The sequence below is a fragment of the Telopea speciosissima genome, chromosome 8 (genome assembly GCF_018873765.1).
Source record: "Telopea speciosissima isolate NSW1024214 ecotype Mountain lineage chromosome 8, Tspe_v1, whole genome shotgun sequence".
Taxonomy (NCBI): Eukaryota; Viridiplantae; Streptophyta; class Magnoliopsida; order Proteales; family Proteaceae; genus Telopea; species Telopea speciosissima.
The window spans coordinates 53,967,330-53,991,108 of NC_057923.1; the positions used below are offsets into that span (position 1 = coordinate 53,967,330).

Genomic DNA, 23,779 nt, shown 5'->3' on the forward strand with positions numbered 1-23,779 from the left:
ACAATTTTATGGTCCCAAAACAATATAGCCAATGTGAACTACTCCAGATGTAGTTTCTCCAAATGTTAAATATCCAAGTACGAATAATTGGACTGAATTTCTCTCCACCCACGGTGAATGGGATCCTTTTCACCGTGGAGAAGGAGAGGGTGGGAGAAAGCATCACGAGGGCTTTTTGGGAAAAATACTAAAACCATGGTTTTAGTGCACAGTATCGAAAATGGGTATCGGTAACCAACAAAATCGATACGATACTGATACAGTATTGGCTTGGATCAGTTGTATCGAACAACTTTTGCCTCTGATTCTTCTTTAAAAATGAGTTTTTAAACACTTTTACTCTTTCTCCGTATTGTAATACCGATATAGTATCAGCATGGTATCGATATCGATGACTAGCAAAACTGGTACATATCCCCTAATACGAGCAATACAATACTAATACCTCAAATCTTGACTAAAACCCTATTGGGATTTATGAACCTTAGAATGATGGATTAACCGTCCTCTGTAGGTAGAGGAAAACTTTATCCTAAATAATATACCTTCATAAATTTCAACTATGTTTTGTGATAGAAATGGCTTTCTTGGGAAGGATAGAAACAAGAAATTGCTGTTTGTCCATATTTATGATTATAGGTGGTTCGTAGAAAAGCAAGAAAACGGAGAATTTCACGGTCGTTAAAAACTAGGAATCTTCTATGCTATAACCAATTCCTCTCAAATTTTGTCCTTTTAAGCGATAAGTTCATCCATCAATCCATCATCTTCTGGAAAACTATTTATTAAAGGGTACCCAAAATATTAATTTTATAAATAAAAAATAAAAATAAAAATAAACTATTTGTGGATCCTACCCTTAAGCGTGAGAGGAGGGCAAACAACGATGGTGACGTATAAAAATTTCGTCATGATGCTGACATCATCTGACCATTATGAACGGATGGATCTTCGTCTCCACCTTCCTTTAATCTCTTTCTCTCTCTCTCTTCCCACTTAATAAAAAGGCCTCTCTTTGTTGTCTTTCTCTTCACCTCAGTTGCTCACTCAAACTCTCCAAACCCAAACGCAAAAACTCATCCATAGATCGATAAGTAAAGAGAGGGAAAAGAGAAAGAGAGTGGAAATGGAGTCTCCGGGACCGGAAAATTTCTCAGGTGGTCAGAAAAAGGTATTCGATGAACTTGTTCAAGGCCGTGAATTGGCAGCTCAACTTCAATTTCTCCTCCGTGACTCTACCGGAGATCATGGGTCGGTTACTGCAGAGGATTTGGTTCCAAGAATCATGAAATCGTTCAACCAGGCTATTGCGGCACTGAGTTCCGGCGAGTTAGGTGAGGTTTCTGGAGATCCGGCAACTTTGGAATCTGATTTGCCTTGTTATGATAGACAGAGGAGTGAAGATTCCGGCGAGAAAAGGAAAAAACCGGCTTCCATTGATCATCGGAGAGGAGGATATAAGAGAAGGTGAGAATTGAGAATTCAAACAAATTTTTAATTTTAATTAGATTCTTAGTCAATAATTTGAGTGATAGAGAGAGTTTGGACTTCTCTGCTCAGTAGAAAGAAGTGATTTGAAAGGAGATTTGGGGGTTTTGGTTATGTTTATTTGACTTGTTAATGTAGTTTAATTTAATGGGTATTGTTGTAATTGAAGATTAATAAATTTTCTTGGTATTTGCAGAAAGATGTTAGAGACATCGATCAGAACTACTTCCACACCCATAGAAGATGGTTATTCCTGGAGAAAGTATGGTCAGAAAGAGATCCTCAATGCCAAATATCCAAGGTTTGTATCTAAGTTTTCTCATTCATACCAAAATCAAAATCTATCAAAAAGAAAAACTGAGTTTTTATCTTGGGTTACCTTAAATGTTTTCCAAATTTGAAAAAATCCCCTTTTTTGGTCTCTCTTAAATCTGTTGTTTTGGGTCTATTCTTATCATTATCAGTTCTAATTCAAATTTTAAATCCATAGCCTTAAACAGAACAGAACAGAGAATTGAACGTTCAATCTGGGGTCTGAGAAAAGAGGAAGAAATGGGTGAGAGCCCAGAGCCTTAAAAGGTCACAATAATGGGCAAAAGAGAGAGAGAGAGAGAGAGAGAGAGATTTTGATTTCCACATTGTCTTAGAATTTTGGTTAGAAGTGTTTGATTTTATGTCCAAGAAGAAGAAGAAGAAGAAGCTAAAGAATTATTTTTTTTATGTTCTTGATGTAAACAGGAGCTACTTCAGGTGCACACACAGGCATGATCAAGGATGTCTAGCAACAAAACAAGTTCAAAAAACAGAAGAAGAGACACCCATGTATCGCACCACTTATATAGGCCAACACACATGTAGAGATGTGCTCAAGGCTCCTCAATTTGTCATGGATGGTATTCCCAGAGACGCTTTTCTATTCAGCTTTGATTCTTCAAACATAACTACAACCAAACAAGACCTTACTCATGGTTTCTCACCTCTCCCTTCCATCAAAGCTGAATACAATCCAGAGGAAGCAACAACCCCTCTCACTGCTACTACTACTACTACTATTGATCATCATTATCCAACGGCTCATGACAATCAATCCTCATCTGATGAGTATTTCCTATTGCCTGATCTAAAGCCATTGGATTCATCAATCTTGCCTTCTACTCCTGGATCTGATTATGGAGATGTTTCTGGTGTTTATTCTTGTACCACCAGTTCTCACAGTAGTTTTGACATGGATATCAACTCTATTTTGGGTTGTGTTGATTTTGATGATGTATTCAACTTTGATAATGATGGAGTTTTGCTTGAGGTTTAGCCTTTTTTTTTTTTAAACCCTTTTAGCTTATGTTCTTAATGTTTGGTTACTTAGGAAATCATGGGAAAGTTCAAACCCATGAGTATCCCTTTTAGAGAAGAGATTTCCTTGTAAAAATTACATTAATCCTTCAACTTGTATTGTTTCTGATTTCATTTTTAATGGAAATGATTTGAAAGTAGTTTTATCAAGAGTAAAATGGTGGTGCCATACAATACTATACAATGAGATAGTACACAATAATAAAAAAATGGGTCCATGTGAGAAGGAATAATAAAAAAATGGGTCCATGTGAGAAGGACAGAGTACATTATTTTTCCTTATCTTGTTTTGCTCTGATACATGTGTGGGGTTGGTTAATGGTTATCCTTTAGTCCTTTTCTACCCCATCAAAGGGGTTATAGTACTATGTTGGGATCCACCATCTTTTGATGGAGTCATAAACGCACTTTGAAAAGTCATGAAAAAGTCCAAAAAAGGAGTAGACACTCTCATGTGTTTGGGTGAATGAGATCCTCAGGTGGGTTTGAGATCCAACACTTATTACTGAATCCGTAAATGGATTAATATGGACTGTATGTGTCTGTCTCCATTGTACAAAGGAGAGGTAGGTGTGTAACGTTCCGTACATAAGGGTTTGGATGTGGCTTGAGCATACTTGTGGCTATCATCAAAGGGGGAGGCATTAGAATGAGGAAAGAGGAAGGAAATTTTATTGAAAGGGAAAGGAAGGGAAAGGCCCAATTCAATGTATAATATGGGGATTCAGATCTTCTACGGCGTGGGTTGCCCGTCCTGTCGTGCTGTGCAAACACAAAGTGGCAGGTATTGATCGTCTTACCCCTGTTCGAATGGGACAGGGCAGCACGCCGTAGAAGATCTATTTTGATAATCTGGGGAATCCATGTCCTACTTCGATTTGTTTTTTGGCAAGTGGCTTGTCAATTGTGTGGGGAGAGACAAAGAACATATCATGCATGAGCAAGGATGCAAAACTTTGAATGTGGGTCCGGATCAGTTGGAATCTGTCAGATTCTGTCCTAATTCTATTTTTAGATGTGTATTGGCTGTTCCAGCTCGGTCTGAGTCACGATCAAGGATTTAGTAATCGATATCAGGATTGGAATCTATCTCCTGATACTGATCCAATATTGATCTAGATTGGTCTGTATCGGTTTGGATTAGAAATATTTATCTCTGTTTTCTTAAAAAGAAATGATTTTTTTAATATGTTTACCACCCATGATCTATACTAATCCATTGATATGGGACCGGTTAGGAATCAGTATCGGTCTCTACCAATACCGATATGAATCGGCCAATCCAATACCAATTCCTCAAACCATGGTCACAATTGGCTCCGGCCTATGCAAATCCAAATCGGCCCTTTCAGCTATTCTGATTCCAATTTATGAAACCGTATGCACCTGTGACATTTTGAATGTAAGAGCCTAATTCAATCTATCATGTATTTCACTAATTTTTTTTCCGCAAAAGAATAAGATGGAAAGAAATATAAGTTCTAGTTTTATTTTACCGATAATGATTTGATAATATGATTGGACTCTAAGAAGAGTAGATGTCATCATTAATTCTCATCTCCTATCATTAAACGTCAGAAATACCCTCTCAAGTTCCAATCAAAGAGGGTCAAATAGGGTGGATGAAGATATTCTCTTTTCACCATTGGTTCAAAGAAACATGATCCACAAATATAGGGAAGCAGTTTTCTCTCCTCCTTAAAACATGGTATCATTAAGTGTCTTTTCATATTTGGAGGAGAGAAATCTACACCCGCACTTCCGAACATAGTTCTTTTTCCCATTTATTAGAGACGAGAAAAAAAAACTTTGAAGCCACCAAACCAAATTATGTTTTTGATTACCTTAGCAATGGGTAAAGATTGTGCGAATTCATCTTGGATTTGGAATAGTTTCGTGAAAGCTTTAGATATTACTGGAAAGTTCCTAAGTTGTTGAGTGGGAAATGGTAACAACATATGTGTTTGGGTTAAAATTTGGATTCTCTCTAGAGTTTGAATGAGAAAAACTGTTTATAGTGTGTCTAATCCTAACTTAAAATCTTTTCAATGGGGTTCTCCCAGGAGACTAGCTTTTGTTGTCTCAAGGGCTTGTCTTGTCTTTTCTATTTCTGTTAGCTTCTTTTTAACTGGTTTTTTTTAATGGAATCCTTTTCCATAGGTGTTTTTTTAATCTTTGCTTCTGATCTTCCTTTAATATTTTTTTTTCAAAAAAAGTTCTTAACTATAATGATTGACTATATGGATGAGGAACTAAGTATTGGAATATTAAAATGGGCAGGAAATAGACAATATAAGACTAGAAATATAATATACGAACAGCAAATACAAAACTTATCTGATTAATTAGTATGATAAATAATATGACACCGAAATGTTAACAATCCACGTCATCTTGTGATATTCGAACAATAAACTATAGAGTTTAGTCGCATCAAACAATGCTCTCCTTAAGGTTTTTAAATGCCTTAATTATGTAATCCGGGTTGATCATGCATTTATAGTTCTATACCTTCAAGATAAAACAACTCTCAAAATCACATAAGTTACAGTTCCAAACGTGATTACGTAGGGAATCCAAAAGCTATAATCACTAACTCATAGACACTGACAGATTACTTTAGAGAAAAAAATATTATTTAAGATTATTTTTAAAATAATGTTAGAGAAATGGGCAAGATCTCCTCTCTTTATATAGGAGAGAAAGAGACACTATCCAAAAGATATGTCTCAAACCATGTCTTTTCCCACAAGGCTTATTTGTTAATCATTCAAACAAGTCTTCGAATAGACACACCCATTGGCTATTTAGGTGTCCATTAGGAAATGACTCAAACTTCTAACACACCATTTATAAAACAAAATAAAATTTTGAATCTTTAATTTTAAGAACCATTTAAAATACAACACTAAGGTACCTCCTCCACCCCCCCCCCCCAAAAAAAAAAAAAAAAAAAAAAACAAACAAACAAACAAAACTACGGATACTCAAAGCCATTCATGTAAAGAAAATTATGTTTCTAACAAATTGATATGATCTTGGATTTGAGATGGCATTTTGACTACCTAAACTAATGTGATCTTGAATTTGAGATGGTAATTTGTGTATATCCGCCATTCCACAATCCTAAAAGTCGGTTAACCTTTTGGGATTGGTGTGTAATTTGTGTGATTACACTTTCAACAAAAAAAAGGTGTGTGTGTTTAGTGCCACATCGGGTATGTGAGTGTGGTGTGTATTGTGTATATCCATCATTCCACGGTCCTAAAAGTTGGTTAACCTTTTGGGATTGGTGTGCTACAATTTCAAAAAAAAAATTTAGTAAAGTCTGATAATGTCACCCCTGAGGGTGTCCTGCTGATAATGAGTACCTTTCTCAAGGCTTAAAGACTGTTCTATTTTTAGGCTCAGGTGTCTTCCAAGCCATCTTAAAGCCGTTAGAGATCATTTATGTAAAATGATTACAATTCCTCTAGAGGGTAGACCATGGTAAATGTGGTTGTTTGACTTTTGAGTCAGCCCAAATGTCCAAATAATATACTGTTTCATCGCTAAAGTTTGGTATGAAAATGGGTTTTACCACTTAATCGAGTGAATATTCCATTTCAATTGAGTGAGACTTATACTAGAGACAGTTCTTGTTCACAAAAACAGTCCTTGATTTTAATACCAAATAAAAGTATGAAGAATATTTGAAAAAATGTCTTTTGAATCATCCAATTTGGACAATCAAAGCCCAAGATACAATGTTTGAAGTTTTGGATAAACTTAGGTGGGGTTAGGCCCTGCATAAGTGCATAGTATTGTTGGTGAAGTTTGATTTGGTCCAGAAAGTGCGGTTGAAACCTTTGGAGGGTCGTTTTGGCCTCGAAACGACCTCAGAATGTCGAAAAATGGAGGGACTCCAAGCCTAAGACTGGAGTTCTGTTAGGCTAATCGAGATCTTCGAAATGAGTACTTTTGAGCCATGTGTTATATTTTGGTCCGACTCAGGTTTTTTGGCAATTTTTGGACTAGGGGCATTTGTGTACTTTCTGGGGTTAGGGTTTCCCTATATAATGTTCTTATCTCTTTGAGATAGGGTTATGAGGGTTTGTAACATTTTCAGAGAAAATAGTGAAACCTGTTCTACTGCTCGACCGTGGATGTAGCTTCCATTTTGAAGGTAAACCACGTAAATCTCTGTGTTGTGCGTTGTATGTGTTCTCTCTATTTTCGTTTTTCTTCTACAAATCACCATTCTGTTGAACAAAACTCATCCTATATCGAGTGTAACAGGGTCAGGTATCGACATGCATTGGACCGTATTTGACATCAAATGATCATGAGTCGAATTTGAGTGTTTTACCTTCGACACACTTTCAATGTCGAGATTCATGTTTTTGGTGTCGAACAGAGCCCATTCAGACATTGAATTCTAAAAATTTTCCAAAATTTTGGACTCTATTTTTTGCAGATTCAGCCATCAGACGAGTTAAAAGGCAATCTTTAGGAGTCTAAAATCTATCTAGGTTCATTTCTTGACCTACAAGACTGTCCTTTGACATGATTTTTCACTTTTTCAATAAGATTTCCATTGGCCAAAGTTTTCCCCTATTTCTGGACCATTCATCTCCTAAGATTTAAATCTTTAGGTGAGACTATATGTTGGATTCTAATTAAAACTATCCGTACAGGGAGGAGAGGTGGGGAATTGGTTCAAAGAGACAACGGGTAGCATGCATTCCAATATCCGTAGGCTCCTTTGTAGGGACCTTTATTTGCTCTGGAGGTGCTGCTGTGCTCATTGTAAGGTGTAGCAAGGGCCATGTGTGCACAGTGAGGCCTGTTGTGCACACATGTCCGCTGCTGCACTGCACGATGGCACAGTAGCGGATAAAAATTTCCTCTATAATGCAACACAGTGTGTAGCGCACATCCAACGGTTTACAGCGCATAGGCTCACAGCCCAACAACCCACCTATGTGTTGGGCTGCATGCCCATGCGCTACAGACCGTCGGATGGTGCACTACAGAAGACCCAAATCCTTCCAATATGCCCGGCGATCTGAGAATGGATATCTTTGCAATATTATTTAGAGTGAAGGTGTTTTCTGATGCATTGGAAGTGGTGGAGGACGTTTCCAAAGTGCAATTAAATAAGTTTAGTGAATTAAAGAATTAAAAGTCTGGTACTGGCTTCAAGTTTATTTTTTTTCTATTTCAATTTTTTTTTTTTAAATTTGAATTTTGCTTCTTGATGTGGTTGCCTTTCCTTTTCATTTCGATTAAGAAAGGAAAGGCAAAAGGTTCTTTATACAATTCAAAGATTCTTTTACACAATTAAATTTTCTTGTAAGATAACATTTTTTTTTTCAATAAAGATAAATCATGTTGTTTCATATAAATATTGCATTAAATAATTTTTTAAATTTTAAAAAAAAAAATTGGGAAAAGGAACACTAATCATTCGTTTGACACGCTATGCACTTGTGCCCAAACACAACACATCGTGAAAAGATCAGTGCACCCTTGGAAAGGCCGAAAGGACCAGGGATGCGCTGGGTTGTGTCTTGGCACAAGTACATGCCGAGGCACAACATAAAAAAATTACAATTTCTTAATTCGCTACTTTGATGACAGGAAGTTGCACCCTAACTTAAATGGTTGAATCTAAATCCATGTGATGATATATGACTAATGTATGTATATATATTTTTTAATCTTTAGACATGATGACAGAGAATTTATGTTTGACCTAGTTTATGATCCATATGACTTAATAATATACTAAAATATTGTCAGGAAATAGTTTAAGTTTGAGCATAAATTAATTTTCTTTTAACTAATACTAAAAAAAATAATTAAGGATGTCTTTAAGGAAGAAATCAAGTACAAAAAAAACATAACATAGAAGCTACCACATGATATAAAAAAAAAAAAGTATAAATAGTAATAAGTGATAAAATAAGAAGAGAATATCTCTTCACATCCCGTATACATAGGCTATGTCCATGGGTCAAGAGGGTTTTTCCTTTTTAATAAAATCCATCTTATACAAAAGAGTTAATTGGTTCACTGTCCTTGTACAGATTCCTTTATACACTCCTAACATAATAAAACGTAAGGGCCACGTTGACATTTCTTTATCATATTCTAATCATGTGGGCCCCATAGGAATGATAGCATTTTCTATCGCCTCATTGCTAAAATAGAAACTTATAATTTCATGTTCCAAGAAAATATGAATCAAATCCATATATAGATTCTCATAAATAGGCCAAATTAGAAAAGATATTTAATTCATTAAAAGAAGAAGGTTAGAACACAAACATTCATCAACCAAAATAATGAGTTAGTTTTCTTCCAAGAAAACACCATCAAAAATAGAAATTAAGAAGCGCAATTATTATTTGATATCTAATCTAAAAGCTTAAACTATTAAGTGAATGCACCCGCTCATGTTTTGGTGGGTGAGGCCCTTGCCTTGAGACTTAGTTTTGAATTGACTAAGTCAAAGGGTTATCATAAGATCGCATTGTTCTCAAACTACTGGTTATTAATTTAGGATATTATTCGCTCTGATTGACTGTCAAACAAGGCTTCCACAATTGTGATTTTTTTTATTTTTTATTTATTCCAAGAAAGCGTAATTTGTATGCTCATAATATTGCTTAATGGGCTGTTTGTTTTCTTAAGTATGGTTGGTGAGAGAAAACATATCCCGGGTCTCTCGTGTCTATCGTAACCAAATTTTTTCTCCCATTGAGGAAGATTAAATCGTCTCCCTCTCCGTGGGGCTTCTGCGTCATAAATAAAACACTATTAAGTGAATAGACCCAATTGGTATATGAAGTCATCCAAGATCCCAGAGCCAACTAGATGACATAAAATTATTCTCAATAAATTCTAAACAATTTAATGGACCCTATTATTTATTGTTTGTTTCTAAGAACCTTCCCCAGTTAGCTGAGTAGATGACATGTTGATGTGAACCTCTTATCTATATTTTCTATCTTTCATTAAAGTATGAAAGCATAAAACAATTAAAATGAAGGAATCTTTGATTATTAGTGGGAAAACATGTTCTTATCTTTAAAGATGAGAACACATGGGAAAACGGCCTCAGATATACATTGATTGGTAACCCAGAAAAGAAAAAGGACACAAGTACTACATCATTGAATTAGAGAGGACGAGTAGGAAATATCCAAATGATTTCCTGGAAATTGCCTTTGATCATAATTTAGATTAAAAAGATAAGGAAAATTTTCTATTTTAAGGAAAAGAGAAGGAAAAAGGAGGAAAACACTTTTGATCTACCGTTGATTCTCTCCTTTTCTAATTTCTGAAACCTCTGGTCTCACGTTGAATCTAAATGACGTGTCCTTATCTTTTAAACAAGAATCTGAGTAATTGAATGGCTTTTCTTTTCTCGACATGAGTGGAGGAGCATGAAACTCGTGAAGAACAACATAAGATATTCCATTTTTATTCTCATTCTTAACATTATTGTATGGTATTTTGCCTTCATAATCTTGTTTAGAACTTTAGATGAGATTTTTTCCTCCCTTAATTGATGGTATAAATAAATTCAGTTTTACTATTATCTTTCTAATTGGTACTCAATGAGTGGGGATCGGGCTCCTCTACGGCATAGGGGTGCGTCGCACATCTTATGGCAAGGCAACACATCTTGCCATGTAGACGATCTTCCCTTTGGATGGCTTGGATCAAGCTAGGAAAGCTGAACTTGCGATGTAAAGGAGGATTTTGGATTTTGAAATATGGATTTCCAACTCAATCAAAGTTGTCTAAAGGGGAGCTCGTTCACATGACGAACTATGGTGCCGCGCCACAAGATGTGTGGCGTACCCCTGCGTCGTAGAATAGCCCAATCCAATTAGTGGCAATTGATATCTGGCTCTTTGTTAGCAAAAACGCGTTCTTGATTTTTACCGTTTTAAACACGTTTTGCCATATGCTTTCCAAACATACGAAGAAAAAAAAAAAAGGCAAATGGCAAGCATTCCCGTTTAAAACATATTTTCGTGTTTTTTTTACGTTTTTTAAGACCTTGGACTTAAGTAACCATATCTCTCTCTCCCAAACTCTGATCGGCTTGATTCTTTCACCAACGTAAAGATGATTCAAAGGGCTATATTTTTCATGATATCACTTTCAACTCAAGATCAATACATGAATACCGAAATTAGAAGTATGTATTTCAAATATAAATTCCTCTATTTTTATGAGAATAGTGCCATTTTTTTTATTTCTTTTTTTTTAAATATAAACGTTTAAAATTCATACCGTCTGTTTTCTGTTTTTTACCATTCTCTATTTTTTGTCCATTTTATTTGACTGTTCATTTGTAAATTTCTACCGTTTAAATCTTGTACTGTAATACTCCGATTTTTTTACGTTCCCTATTTTGTTTTCTTTTTTGCTAACTATCATCTGACTCCCCTTATTTTTTTGTTGTTATAAAGTTACCTATCTAGCTTGGGAACACAAACTAAACATTCTAGAAAGGTTGATTGAAAGAAAACTTACAGCCTTGATGCAATAAATGGATGTAAAATGATGAAAAGTAGTGTAAAATATTATAATAAATGAAAAGCAATGGTATAACCGAAAATAACTACATTTTAGATAGTAATGGGAAAGTAAAGTAAAATTTCTTGTTAGCATATTTTTTGTATTGTAGTATCAACTAATTTTAACGTGAAAAGTTGCTTGTTCCATTGGTTGGTGGTTTGTCAATAGAGTGCATGTCTATGGTGGTTGTGTAGACCTTATATCAGCATGGGGGCCAATAATAGTGTGCACGGAGGTATCGATTTGGATGAGATTTTGAATTTCATTGGGAGTTAAACGGTCTTTTAGTGTGTTCCTGTGTCTAGGGGCCAACGTCTGATAACCATTCTTTTTCCCTTAAAATTATTTGTATACTTTCCTAATAATTTATGTCGAATATTCTCTCTCTCTCTCTCTCTCTCTCTCTCTTATATATTTTCATGTGGATTATTGAGAGAGGGCGGGTCTCGGTGCAATGGTAAGCTTGCTCCATTACGACCCTACTGTGGTTAATTTAAATTTATAAAAGTCTCTCTACAAAACGGGGATTAAGGCGGGTACATATCTACCCCTCTCTATTAACAGGTTAATTTATTGGAATTCAACATTGAGAAAAATCCCCGTTGGTCCTAATTATGCAGCACTTAGCTTTTTATACTCTCCTTGGAAAGCAATCGTTTTGTACTATGAACCCTAATCTATATCTTATCAATTAATTTTAGTTTGCTTCTCACCGAAAAAAAAAAAAACATTGAGAAAAATCGTCCCCCAAATCTTCAAAAATAAAAAAGGGTTGATGTTCTCTGTGCCGGGGGTGCACCCTGTGCCCACACACATGGGTCTGTCATTCAGGGGGTAGGGTGGTCATTTTGCTCACCCCCATGTGTCTGGGCATAGCCTGCACCCCAGAGAACATTTTCCCATTAAAAAAAAGTTTTTGAGTCTGAAGATCTAATGAAATCATTGGAAATCTCAACCAGGAAACTACCCTCCTCCCTCCTACCTGTTTGATTATTTTGAGAATATTTGAAATTTCTCAAATGGGTATGTGAACAGGGATTGCAACTTGCAATACTTAAAATGGCAAGTGGGCTGCTTGGAAAATTTCGCCTTTACCAAACAAATGATTACCAAAAATCGTCAGCATATGACTCTCACCTGTGGTCATCAAAAATAGAATAACTTTCTCACCCAGAAAGGGAAACTATAAAAGTATAATTATGTTGGAAACAATAGTAGCATTCTGGGGGTAATGCCACCTAAACACGCAACAATGGAGTAATAATGAATGAGTGCGTGAGAAACATGAGCAACCAACACGAGGGTGGCTTCCGCATCTTCTTCTACTCGGCCACTGTTTTCTTTTTGACATTTCGTCGAACACAAAGTAAACAATGGATCGCCAACCATATTGTAGGGTTCCCACGGTTTGAGCTGAGAATGGTTCACACACACACACACACACTATTTATATATATATATACAACAACGTGGAATCTCAAGTCTCAAGTGGATTCACTATAATTAGGATCTTAATCAATACTCCCCCTTTAAGGTGAGTTTGTGAATGGGGTTTGAGGCTAAGATGCTATGTGAGCATGATTGTTTCTTCTTAAGCAAACAAAACAAGAAGTAGATACCATTTTATTGGATACATCCATGCTAGTCAAAGTGAAAGAGAAAAAAAAAAAAGAATAACTTTCTTTACCCCACAAGGGTAACTTGAAAAGGTACTAATTTTTAGAGGACGGGCCTTAGCGCAACGGTAAAGTTGTTCGAGTCTGGAATAGTCTCTTTGCGAGGGATAAGCTCATAATGTTGTGTACATTAAGATCCTCCCTAGACCCTACAGTGGTCTTTTCGCCTTCGAAATGCACAGTAAGAGCTCGTCAAGACCTTCAAAATGATATGTATATCGACATATGTTGAGTTCTAGTCTGAACCAAACTGGGTGGGTCTTCTGGGCTTTTAGGGGCATTTCTGTACTTTTCTGGATTAAGATTCTCTTATAAAGTGTTCTTATATCTTTGTGAGAGGGTGTGAGAGAGATATGAGGGTTTGTAACTTTTGCTTCAAAAGTAGTGAGACCATTTTCTATCGTCGGCCGTTGATGTAGCCTACCTACTTGGGTGTGAATCATGTAAATTCCTTGGTGTTGTGGTTGTTTTTCTCTTTACTTCCGTTTTCTTCTACAAAATCCCCATTTCTAGGCGTTTTTTTTCTAATATATATATGGATCATTATCGTCTCCGGTTCCTTGTTCGGTACAATTGTCTGGTTCCTCTCATAGGGGGCCGAAAAATAACGACCTAACCCTCTGTCCGAACACACTGCCCGAGTGAGGTTAAGTCATCATTTCAGCCTCCCTATGAGAGGAACTGGACAACCGTACCGGGTAGGGAACCGGACAAGAAAAAAATTCTATATATATGGGGTTTAAGATTTTTCACTTCACTATTCAATCTCATACCCATCTTATAATGGGCCATGGACTCTCATGACTTTCTATTTTAATAGATTGTTGTACAGTTTATCATAAATTGAGAACGTACAGGCCCAATATCTGGGCTCAGAAATCAATCTCCTCAGGATTAATTGACCGGTTTGTCAGCATTTGGACCAGTTAAAAACCGAAATTGGCCGGCCGGACTTATTACTAATTGGTCCTGGTTTCCATATATAGGACTGATTAGTTAATTGGTTAGTTCTGGCCCTGGCCTTCAAGAGTCTCGAATCGATTAGGAACTGGAGTTGGTGTAGTTCCCACTAAAACCTGCAACAAATAAGTTGTGAGAAACATGAACAACAAGGGAAAGCAAACTTTTGAAGCAGCTTAATTATGGAGATGGCAACTACATATGAAAATTGTTGATTCTAAGTATGTACTAGCAAGGTTTGAGGTATCGGTATCGTATCGGGTGATCAATATTGGTATCTCTAGCCTCCAATCCCGATAATATCTGTGAAATGGTACAGACCAAGGGTAGAACAGTCAAAAAATCTTTTTTTTTTTTAAGGAAAACCAGGGGCAAACTTGTCTAATATGGGCCAATCCGTACCGGTTTTGAACCAAGTGCGCTAAAACCATGTTTACAAGCATGGATGTCTTATATTTATACAGGATAAAAGTATAAAACCCCTAGCCGATACACACTCACTTGACACTATCTATCCTTAAGAATGTAAACACTCCTTATGGTGTAATTGGGAATATTGCTAATCTGACTCTAAGATAAAAACAAACCGATGGCATCTGTCAACAATCGTGCACTCGTCTACTGTTTTCCTTTGAGTACTTCAAAATTATGTTCAATAGGAAAAGTCAAAGAAAACTAAGAGATGAAAAAAATAGATATTTTTTTTTAACAGATAGTGAAATCGTTTGATCATCCTCTCCGTTTATAGAAGAAAAAGAGACACCACCAAAAGTTGTCTCTAGAAGACATGACTGTCATGTCTTTTTCATAAGACATCTATTGATCATTCACACATGTTTTCGAATTGGCCATTTTGCATGTTTATTTGGAAGAAAGACCTCTCAAACACATGCTTTTAAAATATAAAATAATATTTTGAATCATTAATTTTAAAATTATTTAAACTTATACATGAATGATGCACTTCAATGGAAAAAAACAAACTGAGATATTCAATCGAAGTTCTTCATATCAAAGTGAACAGGCATATCATAAACCAAACCATCAAGAGAATACCGTACCATTTCGAACAATCAATGTAGAAGAGAACAGCTACACGATACATTATTATATGCGAAATTTCATATTCTTGATTGTAACCTTTAGCAACGAGCCTTCCCTCTAGCACTAGATAGAATCGTTTGAAAGACACTTGACTTGATAGACCTGACAACTCCATCAATATTTTTATTAGAGCAAGAGATCTCTACTTGGTCATTGCGTGGTCTCTACACAAACGTCTAGGCCAATGGGGTAGAACGCCTGGGTATCTACCCAGGGGGTAGAGGTATCATTTCACGATGCCTTGTGAGGGGGCATAGAAAACACCACCAAATAGAGATCTTTTTCCTTTTTTATTATTAGGTGACTGAGGCATCAATTTCCAAGTATTATTATAGACAAGAGCATCGTATTCTTTTATCATAGCAGTTCAGCACTTCAAACCCGTCGATGCTTCCTTAATGTAGAAGGAAGGGTTCCGAGGTTTTAAAAAGAGAACTCAAGGGACAACAGCATAGGATATAAAGTAAAGGGATCCGGTTTCTCTTAAGCCATGGTGATGAGAGAATCTCTTCATCCACAGTATCTGACCCCCTAATTAGACTACAGAAGGATTTTCAAAGCAACGGGTGAGAGTTAATTATGACATTCACTCTCCCCCATAGTCCCATCATAGGTGAAGAGATTCTCTCTTCTTCATCGATGGAGAAAAACTAAATCTTGAAGCAGTAATGAGATTTTTTTTTTTGGTTTGGTTTCAGTTGGCCAGTTTTGACTTTATCAATAACAATCTCAGTACCTTCCTTACTTTATGGACATTGAGTTGCTGATTCAAACTGATAAATAAAGTGACTTAGAATGAGGCCAAAACAAGTGCTTTCCAAGCTCTAATTAGATCTTTTCAAAATTAAAGAAGAAAAAAAAAAATACAAAACTAATTTTCTCAAAATTTCCAAGCACTTCAAGTGCTGCAACTACTTAACCTAATTAGAAAGAAATAATTGCAAAAAGTAATTAAGAACCTCTCCTCTATTGTTGGAAAAATTAATAAGCAACTCAATTAATAATTCCTTAAACCAATCAAAACTAAATTAGAAGATAACTAAAGAACCTCTCTCTCTCTCTCTCTCTCTCTCTTAAAGAATGAACCATATCTATATGAACCTAATTAAATGCTTCATCTTTCCTGCTATCTTCTCACATGGGACCAAAGAAGAGATCCATTTCACTGCTACTACTCCCAGAATTAAACATGGCATCAGCCAATTCTGCCACTGGCCACTCAACTTCTTTACCATCATGTGCTTGTGACTGTGACTGTGAAGGGCCCGGAGCTTGACTGGCAGCTGCAGTAGTACTGAGGCTTGCACCGCCGGCGGCCACGTTGAAGCTGCCGCTGGAAATTCCCAAACCCAGGTCAGTTGGGGTGTCTGTTTCTATTTCCATCGAACGCCATCTTCTTAGAGGAAAGGAAGAGGGAAGTGGGTGTTGTGTTGCTTCCAATTCCGGTGGCTCCGGCCCAGTGGTGGTGGTAGTAGCAGCCGGCGGCGGCGGCGGCGGCATAGATGATGAGGACATGAGACAGGTGTGGTGGCCACAGTAAGTGACTTCAAAGGTGTTTGGATCATCGTCAAGTCTCTGGACTTGCTTCCTTGCATTGCAACCGTAGAAGCTCTTGTGGGTGCATCTGTAGTAGCTCCTGTAGAGAATGGTGGGGGAGGTCAATAAAAAGTCTAAGAGGAGTTGAAGCATTTATGTTAGGGAGAATGTTCAGCGCAGTCTGCATCCATTCAGACATATGGGCAACCTGTGAAGGGGGTAGGGTGGTCATTGCGCCCACCCCCATGTGCCTGGGCACAAACTGTGCTGCGACACAGAGAACAACACCCTTTTATGTTATTATAATATTTGAGAGAGAAAAAGGATTCATTTTTTTTATGGAGTGATGGAGAAGAGATTGGAGGGCAATCAAGATTTAAGAATCTGGAATAATTAAATACGGGATCTAACTCCACTGATTCAGTGATTCTGATCCGAAAGGAATCTGCTAAAACCCTAAAAATTGAAATCAGAAAGAATGAATGGAACAAAGATCTTTCATAATTCACAACCTGAGATTTTTTGGAGTTTTTAATTTAATTAAGTTTGAGATTTTGCTATAAGAAGTATGTTTTATTGATTTTTTTTGGTTGTTTTACTGATAAAAAAAAAAAGATGGGAAAAAGAACCCTAAGGTAGCGTGGCCCAGGGTTTTAGTAATCGTTATCCGTATTGATGTCGGTTGATACCAATTTGAATCTATCTGTATCGATTCAGATTAGACAGATTTACCCTTGTTTTTCCTTGGAAAGTTGATTTTTTTTTTTGGAACATTTTACCCTTATATATCCATACCGATCCATTGATACAGAATTGGTCAAGAATCGATATCAGTATCACTCTCCACTGATACAGATATGAATCAACCAATACAGCTGATCAGAAACTAATTCCTCAAACCATGGCGTGACCCCTATGTCCAGACTTGAGGAGTGCAAAACGACCACCCCACCCATCATGAAAGATCGAAATCCTATCCCTATTGATGTTTTTTGCACGTTCCCATTGGCCCTGCATTGGGATAGAGGCCACACTACTTTTCGGGGAACCCTCTTTCCAAAAAAGAATCATGAATGTTGTAGGAATAAATTAGAATTGGGATCAGGATTGGTCGCTGGAATGAATCCCCAAATGCATTTCTGTTCCCAAATTGTTTTTTGCAAAATACAAGAACACTAAAAACGTTCTTGAGCAGTGCAACCAAACGGGCCTTAGTGACTATTGGGTTGTGCCAATTGGCTTGAATGTTGACTAAGTCAAAAAACTGGGTAGATGATGGACCAAGTCATGCCCACCATAGACGATCATAGACTTTTGACAAATATTGGAGTGCATTGATTTTTTGTTGACTTTTGACTAAGAAAACACTCCAAGACAAGTGTCTGTCTGAAAAGGAACAGTGGCCCAAGAGTCTAAGTACTCCAACACAAGCTATCTATGTAAAAAATGGAAAGTGTCCCAAGGATCTCAGCACTCCAAAAAAGATATGATTTGTGTACAAAGGTCAGTTCCCCAACATTTGGGGTACAACACAACTCTCCAACCTTTATTCATTTATTTTTTAAAGTGAGGTTATCTTAGATTGCCCTAATATCATTGCATGGCCATGGAAAGTCAGATAGACCTAAATTTTATGAACAAATAGGTCACATGGCAACTTACTTGCAAATTCTCAATAAGAATACTTAGGATTCCTAATAAAATTCCTATAGGATCAAGATTCTTAGATTTTGATTTTGATTTTGATACTGATTCTACTGGAAATGTGGAAATCGATCGGATTTTATCTACACTGTAAAAATTGGCTAAATTTTTTGACACTTTATGAATTGGACAAAGTTTTTCTTCACCCATACAAGACGGTTCACATGCCATCCTAGGGTTTTGATATTTTCCAAAATACCCTCCTAGTATCCATTCCCGCCTTCTCCCTCTCCTCACCGTGGGTGGAAGAAAACTCGATCCTTATGAACTCACTATAAATTCTATCTACCCAACAATTTTTTTTTGGGTTTTTTCAATGGCCAAAGCATTGCCCTACAATACATTGAGAAGTTAGAAACAATACCTAGGGAACCTTGACCCGAGGATCTCTTTCTGACCATACTTTCTCCAAGTAAACCCATCGTCCGGTGGAATCTCTGTATTCCCTGTACGAGGAGCTGCTGCCTTGATCGTATGCTTCTCTTCACCATCCTTCCTGAAACAGTATCATCAAAAAATCCAATTACTTACATTTGTATTGGTTCTCATCACTTTACCCACCAAAAAAAAAAAAACCTATAGTATCGGGGCCAAACCCTTCATATTAACCCACTTCAGTTCTTCAATGTTATAGTTCCCAGGTGTACCATTAACTAAAGTAGGCCCCACATACCATAGTCCCTATCTTGGATTCTTAAATCATCCCAACTAAATGGGGTCAGTTCTATGGATCTTTGTCCTCCAATCAATTTTATTCGATGTCATATTTGAAACAAATCCTAAGTTATGTATGTCGTTCCTCACCACTTCTCCTAAGATCATTTTAGGTCTGCCTCGGACTCTTTTAGTTCCTTCCATCTACACTATCTCTCCTAAGGTATCAAAATCTAACAACACATTATTGGGGTTGTATGTGGAAGGCACAAATAATAATTCTACATCAGATGTGAATAGCCGAAACTTCTCTGCACTGGGGGCGTAGGATGTGCCCAGACACATGAAAGGTGGGTGAAAGGACTGATCTGCCCCCATGAATGACGGTAATTCCGCCCCTATCCCACCCCATGTGTTTGGGCGTAGCTTGCGCCCAGATCCGCTCCCGAGCAGAGAACAGCACCCTATTATTATTAAAGGTGAAGTTATAGTTATACCCTCTCTACACGGTATTATAATACCCTACCTCTTTCGTGACCGTTGTGTTGTCACATGGCTCTTCCCTGCATCAGACCCCTCCCCTGCTTGCAGCAAATCTCCTCCAGCTCTCAACTTTGCAGAAGAAGAAGAACCCTCTGCATCTCTTGTGGTCAATACCCTGACATCAAATGGGTTCTTATCTGAGAAGAGTTGAGCCTGAAAAGGTTCCAAGGCCAACATAGCCATGGCCATGGCCTGTGCTTGATTAGAAGCCAACCATTCCTGAACTCCTCCAGCTTCAATCTGTGGTTGTGATGGTGGTGGAGGTGAAGGCACTACTTGTTGAGCTTTCAATAAATCAGAAACTCTACTAAAAACCCTCACGATTTCTTCGCAAGAACTAGCAAGTGAATTGGGATTGTTTGACAAGGTTGGAAGTTTTGATTCCAAATCTCTAGTTAAATTGCAACCATGGAAGATCAAAGATAAAATTTCCTCCATGGTTTTGGTAGAGATATTGGTTGAGGTAGCTAAGAATAAGCTAAAAACTTGTCTTAAAACCTTAAACGGGAAAAAGAGAATTTTGGTCTTATATTAATGTTGGGTTCACTACGAGATGACATTGATTCAAAGTAATTGTGTTCTTTTGACACGGCGTGAAGAAGAAGAAGAAGAAAGATTACTTAGAAGAAGCTAAAGAGATTATAAGGACTTGGTCATGGTCACCTGGTCACACTTCAGGCACTTACCAGGGTATTTCTTTCAATTCCTCTTACTTTTACTATTACTACTTCTTATGTGGGTTTTTTTTTATTTTTTTCAGGGAAAAGAAATGCTAAACCTGTCATTGGGCGCGGCGTGTGAAAAGACTGATGCATCCTCTGAAAAAGTAGAAAGGTTCAGGGGTCTACGTGTACACACCGAGACACAACATTGATTAGCGTTCTGTTTTTTTCTTTTTTTAATTCTACAGTCCATGAGAAAATCTTTGGCTCCACACAATTTGAAACTTGAAACAAAAAACATAGAGGATTTTGAAGTAGGTGAAGATTTCTTGGGAAGGTTTTGAATATAAGAAAGAGACATTTTCTTGCACATCAAGTCCTAACTAATCAATGACGACTAATTTTGGTTTCTTAATAGGTTCACGTTTACCTTAGTTTTTTAAATAGATTTCACGTGTTTAAGCTTGGATTCACATTAAGGGTTTTTCCTTAAAAAAAAAATTTTATTTTTGGTGAAAGGGTTTCTCTTACATTTACATAAAAAGAAAACTTAAAGGGTACGGTCGAAGCCTTGACCCCCTTGAGTCTTGACTCAAGACCAATCAAAACACTATATATATATTCATGCAATTATTGTCAGCTTAGAAAATTTTGGATTCCTGGGGCCTACCCATGATTCTTTCAGTATTTTCTTTTTTTTTTAATATAAGATTCACCATTAATTAAACTATATAGGTTTATGTGATCTCCTTCTAAACTTGTTCCCACTGAACTTGTTCTCACTTGCTACTTCTCCATCCAAACTTGCTAGTTGCCATAAGAATTCCAAAAAAATTTTTTTTTTGGGTAAAACCATAAGAATTCAATTTGATGTCTAATAAAAAATTCATTTGAGTAATTAAATTAGCCAAAAATTATGGTCACCATATATATATATATATATATATATATATATATTTTTAATAGAACATTCTAGTATCTATATTGGAATATGAATATGATAATATCCAAATTTATTTATTAATGCAAGTGGAAAAATTTTCTGCATGTTCATTGTAGAGAGACTTCTCAACATAGTTGAACCTTTTGTTTATTTTATTTTAGGGAAATAGTTTTTTGTCTGGGAGTGTGGCCTACGTCAACGAATTTTTCTCCTCTCAGGTTCCCTGCCCGATCAGGTTCGTAGGTTACTCTCATAGGGAGGGCGGAAATGACGACCTCACCCCACCCGGGTAGTGTGTTCGGGCAGGGGGTGAGGTCGTCATTTCCGGTCCCCTATGAGAGGAACCTATGAACCTGACCGGGTAGGGAACCTGAGAGGAGTTAAGTCCTACGCCAACACTCTCATGAATCAATCTCTCTCCTCCTTAAAACAAGGGGGCAGAGGTGTCTTTTCCAATGGAAAAGAGAGAGATAGACTCATGGGGGTACTGGCATAAGCCACACTCCCGGACAGAGAACTTTCTCCCTTTATTTTATTTTATTAGTGGGGTGGTGATGAGCATGATTTTAAAAATTGGGAATCGGATCGGTGAATCAACTGATTTGGATTGAAATCGACTAAAACCGATCCCAATTTTCACTGTTCCTAATCGTTGCTTTCTAAATCAGAATAGGATCTGAATCGGCTAATTCCTTGTCATTTTTTTTATAATCCAACTTGAATCGGACCAAGTCATGGGCTGATTCTCAATTTCTGAATCGATTCAATTTTCACAATAAAATAGCTTAGATTCCCAATTTAAATTGGAATGCTCTCTAACCAATTCGGTTCGATTCCAAGTTTTAAAATCTTGGTGATGGGGCATCTAAATGGAGGCTAGGTTCTACTACACTAGTCTCAAACCAGATGCGCTAGCAGGTGTCCTATGTTGAGCCTTTTAAAACTAGAATACTCCTTTTTGGTCAAATTGGTAATTGGATGAGAAGGTTTCCTATTGAATTAATCACGTGTCAAAATGTCAATCCCATCTCTACTATAAAAGGCTGCCATTTTAGGAGTTTTACCACAGTTGAGTCGACGACCAATTTTCAAACCTTAAAATAATCCAGACGTACTGCAAGTTTCAATTCTAACCATGAATTCTGACCAAGAATTAAAATTGGTCTCCAATTCTGAGATTTGAATTAAGAATTGGTTGTTAGCTCAATTCTCCAATTATAAGGTACGAGCAATTTTGAAGAGGTGAGAATTACGGAAGCATTCTCGTCATAAGAAACAGAAGCAAATGTGGGAAAATTTAATTGTCTAAAATGGAAGAAATGAAAGTTAGAACTGGATCCAAATGTCCCCATAGAATGATGGAAAAATATTTCACAGTTAAAATAAAAGTAATATAAGCTCCCTTTCCAAAAAAAAAAATATATATATATATATAAAATTGGAAGAATCATTTATGTGGGGGACCGTGCCCCTACGTCAAGAGAAGGAGGGCAAAATGACTGTGACGTCTCCATGAAAAGTAGAACTGTCCACCCTGTTGATGCTTTTGCACCCTCTCCCATTGGCCCTTGTGCATGGCTCCTACGCCCAAACAGGGGGGTTAAAAGACCGCCCCACTACCTTGAAACTTTGAAATACCCGCCCTATTGATGCTTTCACATGCTCTCCCATTGGCCCTTGTGCATGGCTCCTACGCCCAAACAGGGGAGTTAAATGACCGCCCCACTACCGTGACACTTTGAAATACCCGCCCTGTTGATGCTTCCACACTCTCCCATTGGCCCATGTGTGTAGCCCACACAGAGGGAGCAAAACAACCACCCCACCCCCATAAAACATGGAAATGGCCATCCTATAGATGCTTTCGCACGCTCTCCCATTAGCCCCGCGCAAGCACAAGGGCCACATTCCACCATAGAGAACTTTTTTCCTATAAAATCTGAATGCTATCAGGCTGTGTAGTGTACATTAGCGCCTCTGTATGTCTATATCTCTCCTCCCTCCTATGAAATTATATATCTATCATTTATTGTGTGAGAAAGAGATAGACACAGGTGACGCTAAAGTACACTATGCATCCAGACAGGGAACTCAATTCCAATTTTTATAAGCAAGAGTTCTTTGTGGGGAGCGTCACCACTATGCACACGGCGGTCATTATCACCTTTCATCATTCCCCCCAATTTTATAAAGTCATTAAAATTACGTTTGCATCCAACTAAATTTACTTTAAGAATAATTCTCTAAGGTTTCATTTGTTTTAAAATATTTCCTAAAAGACTTTTTTTGGTAAAAAAATTTCCTAAAAGACCAATAATTACAATGTGAGAGAGGGCTCATCGAGCAAATGGAATAGAGAAAAGCCACGAAATGGCTTTAGACATAGGAGGCAGAGAGGTCATGTCATGATGAGAGAAAATGAATGGGGGCTAGTATACCCTCCACAGTCTGCTCGAAGAACCTTTTTCTTTTCAATTTTTTAATCTTATTTTTTCATTAGGGAACATCTTGAATGAGTGGCTATTCCCCTAGACGCGGCTCATCTCTAGCGACCAAAAAACAAAAAAACCAACGAACCA

The 23,779-nt window shown here is 37.1% G+C and overlaps 2 protein-coding genes across 2 annotated transcripts; one reads left to right on the forward strand and one right to left on the reverse strand.

The window, feature by feature from the left end:
- Nucleotides 1-311: 311 nt before the first annotated feature.
- On the forward strand, nucleotides 312-2,797 carry LOC122672451 (probable WRKY transcription factor 70). Its single transcript, XM_043869922.1, has 4 exons — nucleotides 312-322; nucleotides 1,118-1,467; nucleotides 1,685-1,789; nucleotides 2,227-2,797. The coding sequence occupies exons 2-4, from the start codon at nucleotides 1,127-1,129 to the stop codon at nucleotides 2,795-2,797; spliced, it is 1,017 nt and encodes a 338-aa protein (XP_043725857.1). The 5' UTR covers nucleotides 312-322; nucleotides 1,118-1,126.
- Nucleotides 2,798-16,292: 13,495 nt separating this feature from the next.
- LOC122672452 (WRKY transcription factor 55) lies at nucleotides 16,293-20,033 on the reverse strand. Its single transcript, XM_043869923.1, has 3 exons — nucleotides 19,579-20,033; nucleotides 18,763-18,894; nucleotides 16,293-16,794 (listed from the first exon to the last, which is right to left on the reverse strand). The coding sequence occupies exons 1-3, from the start codon at nucleotides 20,031-20,033 to the stop codon at nucleotides 16,293-16,295; spliced, it is 1,089 nt and encodes a 362-aa protein (XP_043725858.1).
- Between the last annotated feature and the right edge of the window lie 3,746 nt (nucleotides 20,034-23,779).

Bases quoted from the DNA above. Each gene is read 5' to 3' on its own strand.
- LOC122672451 (XM_043869922.1), top strand. From the start codon at position 1,127: ATGGAGTCTCCGGGACCGGAAAATTTCTCAGGTGGTCAGAAAAAGGTA. The intron at 1,468-1,684 runs GTGAGAATTGAG...TGGTATTTGCAG, and splicing joins AGAGGAGGATATAAGAGAAG to AAAGATGTTAGAGACATCGA. The intron at 1,790-2,226 runs GTTTGTATCTAA...TGATGTAAACAG, and splicing joins CTCAATGCCAAATATCCAAG to GAGCTACTTCAGGTGCACAC.
- LOC122672452 (XM_043869923.1), bottom strand. From the start codon at position 20,033: ATGGAGGAAATTTTATCTTTGATCTTCCATGGTTGCAATTTAACTAGA. The intron at 18,895-19,578 runs GTAGGGTATTAT...ATACTGTTTCAG, and splicing joins ACACAACGGTCACGAAAGAG to GAAGGATGGTGAAGAGAAGC. The intron at 16,795-18,762 runs GTATTGTTTCTA...CATTCTCTACAG, and splicing joins CTCGGGTCAAGGTTCCCTAG to GAGCTACTACAGATGCACCC.